Below are 11,229 nucleotides of genomic sequence, written 5' to 3' on the forward strand. Positions count from 1 at the left end.
TTCAATGCTCGGACAAAGTAGAGGAAGCCGAAGACGTTGTCAAGGAACGCTCGGCTGAACAGGCGGCGGAGTCAGCGGGGGGCGGCGATGCGGTCACCGCGAAGAGCCCAGGGTGCGCCCATTGCTCAGCACGTCATGTGAAGCCGGCACCGCTTTACACCGGCGGGTCATCGACGTGCAGAAGTGCGGGCCGACAACTGCCAGGGCGAAGTGGTCCGGGAGGTCATGCTGTCGAGTCGTCCGGACATGTACGCATTTCGTATACCTTAATCGCTCGATTCGTTTCATTTTATCTGCGTTTATGAGCTTGTATACCGCTATCATGAAAAAGTGAAAGAATTGCCGTGGTTGAACGCCGTTAAACTAAGTTTGATGAGTGATAGCACGGTTTTGCTTGCTTTGGGAAAGGGCACAGACGCTGCTCGGCGCGGCAGCAGCAGCGAGCGAATTGACGTGGAAGTCACAGCGCATGCGAAGCTACCAGCGCTCGGTGCACTTTGCACACATCGCAGATCGCTTTCAAGGTACGGCCGCCCACGCAGCGTACGCAGCAGCCGCCGGTAGTGGCAGGCTAAGTCCACAGTTTGACCTTGAGTGAGCTTGAAGGTCAGATTTACGGAACCAGGCGCTTTCTGGGTTTGCACTAGGAGTAGTAGAGCTATCGCTCTAAAATTATTGCGCACTGCTCGGTTAGCTGCACATGGGGCACTCGTCTAATTCTCCGTGCCTAGAGGATTAGAAGGCTCGCAGAGACACAAAGAGCGGTTGCGTTCAAAAGCGACGAAGCCGAAGGGACGCACCATCGCACTCCGCTCAGTCGGCTCTAGCTGCCGGAGCCAGGGCAGCGTCCACTTCTGGCGTTCTGCGCACGCATGTTAGCGTTCCTGTTGAGTGGCTGTACGCATATAGTATGCCGTGGTGAACGTGAACGTGAACATAGCTTATGCGATCCGTTGGACGCTGAATAACGCCGGCGAGTTTCAGTCTCACCTCTGTGCGCCATGCAAGCAGGTTTACCATGCAAACCTTGTATGTAGTGCTGGAAGTGTGGATCTGCATGGCATGTGGCGGCTTCCTGGATAATGCTCACATTCTGTGGGATTGTCCGGGGAGCCGTCTCGCTGTTCAGGCTAGCTTTGCCCCAACTCTTACCCACCCGTAGACCTCGAGGAGTGGCTGGCGGACTCCTCCTCCGACTACGTACGTGCCATGATCGAGCTCATCACGACGCTCGGCTTGACAGACAAGTAGAACAAAGTGGGCGAACCCGGAGCGCGGTTCTTGAATAAAGTTTATTCTCTCTCTCTCTCTGTGCGCCATCGAGGTGCGTATTAGAGGCGCGACGCCTGCAACGCCGTTGGCGGCGCTCTTCATCGCGTCAGCTTTTCGAGACGTCACCAGCGTGTCTCCAGGATCGTGTCTGTGTGTTAACACAGAACTCCTCATACGTTGGCTGATCCATATGATAGTGCAACGCTGGGCCGACCCGCGGCGGAGTAGCAGCTTGCCATTGAGAGGCCCACTACACAGCTTCGCTGGTTACCCTTATTCACAAAGCGGAAGGGCACTGAAATTTTTTTATTGTGACACTAATTTGACGGACTCTCCTGGCGCATTGCTGCCGTCGTCGTCGGCGTCGCCGTGACGTTCCGTATACAATCCAAAGACGACAACATCGTCGCTGCTCGCCGTATGCTGTATGTGCGAGCGGAAGCGCGCGAGGGTGAGACGATGAACGCGGCTCAATCTCCGGTGCGCGAGCGAGGAAGGCGGGGCGAAAGCGCGCCCCCTTCTGTGATGATGATAGTGATCTAGGGAAAGGAAGGACGCTTGGTTCTGCAACCCGTCAGGGAGCACGGCGAAGCGTCATCAGGGGAGAGGGAATGGGTAGTGAAAGATGGTAGAGAAAGAGGGAGGATGTGGCCTAATAGACTCCACTATACGCGACAGGTGGCAGTCCTCAGTAAAGTTGCCAGCGTTGTAGCGGGCGCTTATAGGGTGTCTATTCCCGTGGACCTCTTCTGTCGCACGTGAGGCCCAGGGATCAGGCGAGGGGCGTGGGGCGTTCTTCTCGGGCGGCTGCTGCTTACGGCGCGGCAGTACGAGACTGAGTTTTTTTTTTGGTCGACTGCTTCCCTGCACGAACCGTCAGATAGCTTCACATCCTTTCTGAACGCCAAAATTGTCAGTTTTTCCCGAAGGCTGATAAGCACTGACGGCGACAGCGATGCCTTGCGCTGCGTTTGAACTCCTCGGACGGAGGTGCCCTAACTGTGCACGCAGCTGCGTATGGAGGGGACATGCGCGGGTGCGCCGGCATTTCTGACACCCTAAAAAAAAAAGTTTTCACACGCCGTGCAGAGCCTGTACTGGCATCGCAGAGGCGCCACTGCGTTATTTGTAAAGAGCGGCGTCAGCGAAATCGCACAACTTTTAAAAAGATTTAAGATAAAATTCACGCGCTGTGAAATAAGTGTACTATACCTTTGTTTCCGTGCTTCAAGTATAAAAAAAAAACATACTGAGGAATAGCTCCGTCAAGAAGAAAATACACTGCCTTCCTGCCTTCTAGCAACTTTGGCGGTTGAATATTGCAGCATCTCCTTGTATATGAGGCACAGATAAACATGTGGCAAACATGTAGCTAAAAATATACGGAACATTGCTGCGACGCCGACGGTGAAAATTCGCTTGGAGCGATCATACAGGATGATAATTTTAAGTTTTGTGGAATTTTTAAAAATAGCCTGCTGCAGATAACATAACTATACAGTCTTTGAGCTGGACTGTTCAAAGAGGCGGACATTACATGCACAATAAATCGAAACACACATTCAAGTAATTAAGAAATATCCACTAATTATCTTTCGAATTTACTTTACGCCACATATTGCAATTTGGGAATTGTAGCCAGTGAGTTTGCAAGGCATATCCACATGAAATTAGTTTCCAGATTGACGCCAATTCTGGGATATACGCCGCCAAGCTTGCAGTAAAAATTCGCTGTTCCACTTGCTATTTTAACAAAACGATCATTTATGCATTGAAGCACAAAAGTAACTGGAACGCACGTGTACGTATTTCGTTCCACACTTTGAGAAATATCTCGAGACTGGTGTCATCCTTTCGAGTTTATACGTAATAAAAGCTCACTGGCTGCAATTCGTAAATTGCAATCTGTGCCGTTATTGGTTAAGAAGTTAATTAGTGATGTTTTAAAAATTAGTTGGCTATGTGTTTCGATTTCGCGTGCCATTGATGTCCGCCTTTTCGAATAATCGAGCCCAAGAACAAGAATTATGCTATCTGCCACAGGCGATCTTCAAAAATTCCAGAAAACGTAAAGATGATCACTCTGTACAATTGATACCGCAATGATACGCCGCTAGGCTAGCTGGTGCATGTTGACGAGCAATGGTGAATCGACGCGGACACTGCGTTTCTCCTTGTCCGTCTTTTTTGATCTTCTGCTGCGGTACAAATCTGGTCAAAAACTATTCCTTTTGTTTCTCTCTCCCCTCTCTCACTCTCTCGAGCGCGGATGGATGCATGGCGCCACTAAAGCATATGCAATAACTCTGTTGGTGCAGCATGCTTTTCGCGGTTGTTGCTTCTCTCGTGAGAGCTTTGTAATTACGTACTGTTCGTAGCAGGCGTCCTTGCGCCGATTGCCCGCCGTGGTAGCCCACTGGCTGCAGAGGCAGACTGCCAGAAACGCCCGTGCCGGGTGCACGTTAAAGGGGCCCTGAACCACCCGTTGATCTTGGTGAAATAACATGCCCGCGGGTAGCATACGCTGCTCTGAACATCTCAGCCAAGTTTTGCTGTCGTATACGCGGCGCGTGGGGCTTGCAAGCGGATCGCGAAGTCATCTTTCTCTCAAACGATCTCTTCTCAACAGAAGGCCCTGTCCTCGCTCTCTTCTAGACTCTTTATTTCGTCATTCCCTTAGACGGCTGCTATTCAAGTTGCGGTCGGCTTCTCAGCAACATTGCGTAGATACCGCGGTCGCCGCGAGGTGCCGCCATGCGTCCACTGGTTAAGCGCACTGCGGCTCGCTGAGGACAACCGCGTATGTTTAGCGCGACGTAGGCACCAAAGGCGGAAGTCGTGACGTCTACGTTAACATCTGAAATGAAATTGAAACTGCGCGCCACGGTGAAATTTGGACATTAGTCTTCGCAGTGCAAGACATTGAAGAAGGAAGGGGGGAGCACAGCTGAGGCCGTGTTTGATTGCCAATAACTTCGCTTCTGCTGAACGCATTGAAGTACTTTCTTTTTGCGATAAAGTGTTTTAGAAATAGCCTATTTTCAACTGCAATGCCTTTCTCCACTTCGATAACAAGTGGTTCTGGGCCCTTTTATATACCTCCTGGTGTTCAACGCAAAGCTCCTTAAACTGGGCTTTAGTTCAGCGCTCCCCCTTTCTACCCCACTTCGCCGCGTCTCACAATGAGTGTGGAGTTATCGCACATAAAGCCCTAGGGATTATTCTTTGAAAGGGTAGAAATTCGGCCTTGTTGGTACGACGCACTGAACGTGAAGCAAATGAAGGTGGGTGCAACACATGCGCTATTGCAATATAGTGCATTTATTGTACCGTCCTATGTTCTTGTTTCTTCAGCTTCACTTGCAGTTTTAATCCTTGCTCTGATTTATTCGCGATCATTGTAACTCACAAAGGAAAATGGCAGTATTTAACACTATTTACGACATATAATTCCTCCGAAACAAATAAAGAAAAAAAAACGGGAGTGTGTACAGCCGGCAGAATGACCGCATTGTCTGGGTTGCACGCGTGAATTGAAAACGCCGCACTGTAAACAGCACCAATGTTGCCGGGTTGGGAAGGCTTCTTCGATGTTGTTTATCTTGGGCGCCCTGCTGGCCTACACGCAGATCGACCAGCGAAGCCCAGCAGCGACCAGTCGCTTTCCCCATCTGGTAGTCGTCTGCCGGCATAGGCCACGCGTACCACGTGACCGTGGTGCCCTCGTGACCGGTCAGCGAGCAGTGACCGCGACAGCCGGCGCGCGATATGGCTCTGAAGCGCATCAAGAAGGAGCTGGATGACATCAGCCGTGACCCACCGGCCAACTGTTCGGCGGGCCCCATCGACCACTCGGACCTGTTCAACTGGCAGGCCACCATCATGGGTCCGTCGGACAGCCCCTTCGAGGGGGGAGTGTTCAGGCTCCACATCGTCTTCCCCAAGGACTACCCGTTTAAGCCGCCCAAGGTTTGTACGCAGAATAGGCTGCGTCAATAGAGTTTTAACTTGTCCGTGCCAACTGGATGCCGAGCCACTGGTGACACGTAGACGTGAAGCAGCCGCGTTGGTGGCGCCATCTTGTAGCACAAATTTTAACCAAGCGTTATTGCGGCGCCCAACCATATGGTACTTAGTTGCTGGTGCAAAACGTCAGCAGTCAGGCAATCGCTATCGTGCGGGGCTTTTGCATGTTTCGTCGACGAGAGCCCCAGAATGCACACACACACACACACACACACACACACACACACACACACACACACACACACACACACACACACACACACACACACACACACACACACACGCACGCACGCACACACACACACACACACACACACACACACACACACACACATATATATATATATATATATATATATATATATATATATATATATATATATATAACGCATACGTATTCACACATGTAAATGTGTTTATAACTCGTATAAATGGAAAGACGGAACTACCTTTTCCTCTTCTCCTTTCTGCCTTTCACATCTTATGCTAGTTTCACCTAAATTGTTTCACCATGGTGCTGATTTATAGATAAACTGAAACACTGAATAGCATGTCTCATCAGCCTATGAGAGAAGCTAAGGCGCTACTCCACTGTTAAGATGCTGTATTATTGCAGGTGCTTGCTTCGGCAGAGTGGCTGAGAGGTAACGCATCCGAGTGGCAATCTGTAGACCCCCAGTTGGAATCCAGACTGGAAAACGCTTTTGTTTGTTTTTTCATAAGGGTTTCGGAAAACACTTCGGGATCGCTTCGCCGGACGTATGAAAGACTAGAGTAGTGGTAAAATATATCGCCTAAAAATAAAACGTAGTCCGTATTTCTGGGAAACACCCATTGGGAGAAAGGGTGAAATAAAAAAAAAGGACCCTTTCCAACGGGTGTAGAAGGGTCAGTTTTAGAAACCATAAAACACCCTTAAAGCGCAACTCCGACATTTCTTTAACCAAATTAGGATTTAATCTTTTTAAAATGGCACTGACGGTCCGGTCACCGGTAGGGTGGTTCAATTTGCCTAGAAACTGATCAATAATTTTAAATAACCAATAAATAAGCTACCGCAACTGAAACGTGTATCTGCTTCCTGTGACATCACGATGAGCCGACGTGAGATCCTGCTCTACAAACGATTAACCTTCGCTGCCTAGAAATTTGGAAGTAAATAGGAGACAGGAGAAGAGAGGAAAAATTGAAAGTGAGAGAGAAAGACTAGGATTGGAGAGTAGGACAGGAAAAGGCAACGACCAAGTTCCCCCAGATGGGTCAGTCCGGGGGTGCTGTCCACGGGAAGCCGAGAAGTGTGTTGCCTGCGCCGAGGGGCCTTAAAGGTCTAAAACGCAGCATCGGATCAACCCCCAGGATCCCCTTTTCCCCGGACGCGGCTGAGACACGTACCGTTAAACGCGGGAGGGGCCAACACCGATGTGCTCGGGTCAGTGGTGTCGCCACACACCAAACGCCTGTTGACACCCTGACACAACGGAGTCCACCACCCTGTCCCAAGCTGCTGCACGCGTGGAAGAATGCCGATACCTCGCCCGCATATTTACCAGTAGGGACATTCTCGCCGCCCCTTCACCCTATGTTCCTGACTCGCTAGTCTGACTTTGGGTCGCTGCCTTCAGCGATGGAGTTTCGCGCAAACTCGTTTCCAAGTACCAGGGCCCCTACCGCGTGGTCAATCGAACGTTTCCTATGAACTATACGGTGGAACCGCTCGAGCCACCAACGGATAAGCACCGCCGAGGGCGCGAAATTGTGAACGTTGAGCGCCTAAAGCATTACCACAACTCACCTGTATTATCCTACTCGTAGGTCGCCGGGAAGGCTCTTTTTCGTCGGGGAGATAATTGCGCTGGAGAAGCACGAGCCGTATGCACTGCTTCGAGGAAGTGGACGATGGCGAGTTAGTCGAAGCCTCGAGTCTGCACTGCCTGAGATGTACGACTTCATTACGCACCAGAACGTCTCACAACATTATGCATACATATATATACACAGACCCCGGGAAGTGCCCCAAGAACGCTAACGCATTAAACTGTTTTTCCTGCACTGGCGCAGGTGAGCTTCATCACCAAGATCTACCACCCGAACATCAGCACGCACGGCGACATCTGCCTGGACATCCTCAAGTCGCAGTGGTCGCCGGCCTTGTCCATCGCCAAGGTGCTGCTGTCCATCTGCGTGCTCATGTGCGACCCGAACCCGGACGACCCGCTCATGCCCCGAGTGGCGTCCGTGTACAAAAACAACCGGGGTCTCTACGAGACCACTGCCAGGGAGTGGACCAGGACTTACGCCATGGAGTAGGGACCACAGGTCCAGGCGACGCCATGCCGGCTTGGAGAGTGATCCCCCACTGCTCCTGCCTGTTGTTGCGAACGGGGGTGCAAAAGACTAGGCGGGCCTATGTTGTGAGGACGCGTCGACCAAGCGGTGACTTTGCATTCGCCGTCGGTGATCCTGTGCTGAATTAGGCTCGAGGGAAGGTGCCGATAGCGGAGAAGAATTTTTAGGCAACTGCGAATACAGCATTCTGGCCCGCTTGATAAAGATATAAACTAGTATGCTCACTTTAATCCTCGTAGAAGCGTCCTTACATGAGCGCGAAAGTATACTTATGTGGTCGGTTAGACAACGGTCGTGTTCACCGCACGTATTGAAGGAAATTGTTCCCTTGTGGGTGCGCTTTTAGAAGCACTCCTCCAGCGTCATTACCTTTTCCGTAACCTTCAAAAATGGGCGTACTCGCTCAAGCCCACCATAATGCACCTTCACCGCACCTTTGCTATATTTCAGGGCTCTAAGAGTGTTAAAGCACGTTGGTAGGCTAGTCGGTTAGGATCCATGATAGAGTGTATAAGCGCGACTGAACGAGGACATAGAAATAAAGATACACAGACACAGCGCTTCTGTGTGTCTGGTTCTTTCTACGTACTCGTTCAGTCGCGCTTATATACTCCAAGAGTGTGTTATGCGCAAAACATGCACCTTGCGAAGTTTAAAGGTGCTTTGACACTTCAACTGCTTAAGCAAGTCAAAAGCATTTCATACGTATACAGGGCGTCCCACATAGCTTGAGCCAAGAATTTAAACATGAAAGGCGCGTCGGAAGCGAATTGAACCGAACGCATACTATTCGCAATAGCGGGCCTATAGTAACTCAGACAATTTTTTGTTTTCCCCATAACTCACGAATTAAGTTTAATTACTTAAAATTTTATTTATTGGCTGAGGATCCTACTCAAGTATGATACGCAGATTTGTAGAGCACCTTCAGAAACCACCGATTTAGTTGTTTCTTTTACGATACGTCTCACGTAGTCCTTTTTCCCGGGTTGCAAATAAAGCCCGCGAAATATGAAAAAAAGCCACGTGGAGCGCTTGCTCAGTGGTATCGTGTTGCTCTCAAGCGTGCGTTCGGCGAACAAGGTTGGCTCCCGTCGGATGACGGCGAAAATGCATGATGCTGGCCGAGCGCTGCCGAGGAGACAAAGAACGCCCTGCCGCTTCCTCATCGCCAACCATGATGCAGCCGACTTTGTTCACCAAACGCAGGCATGAGAGCAGCACAATACCACTGCGCAAAGGCTCCGTCACGTATATTTTTTCATACTTCCCGGGTTGTCTTTGCAAGCCGCCAAGAAGGACTACGTGAGACATATCGTAAAGGAAACAACTCGATCGGGGTTTTCTGAAGGTGCTCTATAAATCTGCGCATCATATTTGGGACCATAAGCGAGTAATTAAAAAGTTGAGTAATTAAAGTTAAATAATGATCAGTTTTGGGGAAAACAAACGATTCTGAGTTACCACAGGCTATTGCGAATAGGAAGCGTTTGGTTCAATTCGCTTCTGACACGCCTTTTATTTCTAAATTATTGGCTCAAGTTACGTGGGACACCTTGTATACTCCCCAGCGGTTTGTGCAGCCAAAGCACAGTGTCAAAGTAGGCTACGCATATCATACTGTTGTACCATTTGTATGGCACCCCAGGTGGAAGAGCGACACCGCTTTAATTTTCATTTCCAATCTTGCCTTTCGATTTTTACCCCTGACATTGTTTAAATTCTCTCAGCGATGTGCTAGTTTAGAGATCCACTGCCAAGCGTGAGCCAATCGCAGCTTTACAAAGCGCACCTTCTTTCTAATATAGCATCACCACCAGCTCCATATTATGAATAGTAATGCACTGTTTAGTGCTGTATCGGTTGGAGTGAACATTCGCAGGTGCTTACGACCACGGAGCAATCTCCTGCCGATAACACATCATTGTGGAGGTCGTGCTTCCCGGTCATAGGCTGGGGAGACAGGATCTGTCTTTTCTTCCCCTGTCCTGTCCTGCCTGTGTGTTCTTAACGCCTAGCTTTGCTTAAGTACTATCGTCTTGGTGTTGGTTTATAGAAAAACGGCAGAACATGGCGTCAGTCTATCACATCCGCTAGTGGCGCGACCGCACTCTTCAGGCGTGGTATTTACTGCTGTAGCATCGGCGTAGTGGCTGAGAGGTCAAACTTACAACTAGGTACGTTTGAACAGCGAAATTTTCGAATCGATTTAGATAGGAATATTACAGAAAAACGACCACCGAATGTCGAATCGAATATATTTTTTCAACTTTAAACCAGTTCGCATGGGGATAACTTGGCAAGCAAAAAAGCGGCATATTGTGCATTGGCACATGCATTTAACATTGTTCACAATTCTATGTCCGGTGAACTAAGGTGGTCCTAAATGTTAAACAACTGGCTTCAATCATGTGGGGCACCATGTCAATGCCAGCACTGAAAGAAGGGATCAGCCTGTTCCAGGTTCACGTACAGTGTTTTCGCTGAAGGAAATAAGTGCGTAACTACATTGTTTTGATGGGATGAAAACATAGTGCGAGTGGGGAAATTATATATATATATATATATATATATATATATATATATATATATATATATATATATATATATATATGTGTGTATATATATATATATATATATATATATATGTGTGTGTGTGTATATATATATATATATATATATATATATATATATATATATATATATATATATATATATATATATATATATATATATATATATATATATATTGTTAGGAAGATAACGAACGTGCGCACTGGGTCAGCAGCATCGGCAGCATCAAGCACGCAGCAGAAGCTCGAGCTCGGGAACTGCTCGGTGCATCGTAGAACTGGCGGTCGCTACGAACCCTAACAAATCTCCTTTACAATACATATACGCGCGCGCGTGTGTGTGTGCACACTAAAAGCGCGCCATTCGTTTTAAATTACTGGAAATAATTTCCAGAAAATTATCTGTGAGCTTTGCCTCCAAATTGGCAGTCCTGCCCCGAAGCTGCAGCTACCCTGCAGCCGAATCAATCGGAATGGTTCTTGCATGGATCGTTCTGTAAGCCTCCATGCTAGACTGCGACCAGAGCACTTATTCGCCATATATTCGAAAGAAACAAATATTCGTCAACTTAGTAAATTCGTAAAATCGCATACTAATCGAATAGCAGAGACTATTCCTCTCGTGTTACAAATATCGAATATTCGCACGGACAACTACTTTCGATTGACAGGTAATCCAGGTAACTTTTTATTTACCTCTCGCAAAGCACTTTGGGATTTCTTCGACAGACACCAGCGCCAGTGACGGATGTCCTAATGAGAAGCGGGGTCAGAGTGAGTGAGTGACAGACAGACAGACAAAGAACTTTATTAATGGTCCTGAGGAACCGGCGTTAGGGTACCTCCCTTTTCAGGGAGTCCCCGTAGCCGTCGCGGGCCGCACCCACGTCGGGGTCGGAAGATCGTGGTCCTCCGCCCTGTCGCAGGCCCTCTGGACAGCCCGTAGTTGCTCTGAGAGATCGCCGCTCTTAAGGGCTGCCTCCCAGTCGGTTAGAGTGGTTAGCGATGAGCT

General features: G+C 48.8%; 1 protein-coding gene across 1 annotated transcript; it reads left to right on the top strand.

Annotated features, from left to right (window-relative positions):
* LOC139048752 (ubiquitin-conjugating enzyme E2-17 kDa-like) lies at positions 1-7,874 on the top strand. Its single transcript, XM_070523315.1, has 3 exons — positions 1-248; positions 4,902-5,241; positions 7,357-7,874. The coding sequence occupies exons 2-3, from the start codon at positions 5,041-5,043 to the stop codon at positions 7,603-7,605; spliced, it is 450 nt and encodes a 149-aa protein (XP_070379416.1). The 5' UTR covers positions 1-248; positions 4,902-5,040; the 3' UTR covers positions 7,606-7,874.
* Positions 7,875-11,229: the final 3,355 nt, after the last annotated feature.

The sequence above is a fragment of the Dermacentor albipictus genome, chromosome 8 (genome assembly GCF_038994185.2).
Source record: "Dermacentor albipictus isolate Rhodes 1998 colony chromosome 8, USDA_Dalb.pri_finalv2, whole genome shotgun sequence".
NCBI classification, from domain to species: domain Eukaryota; kingdom Metazoa; phylum Arthropoda; class Arachnida; order Ixodida; family Ixodidae; genus Dermacentor; species Dermacentor albipictus.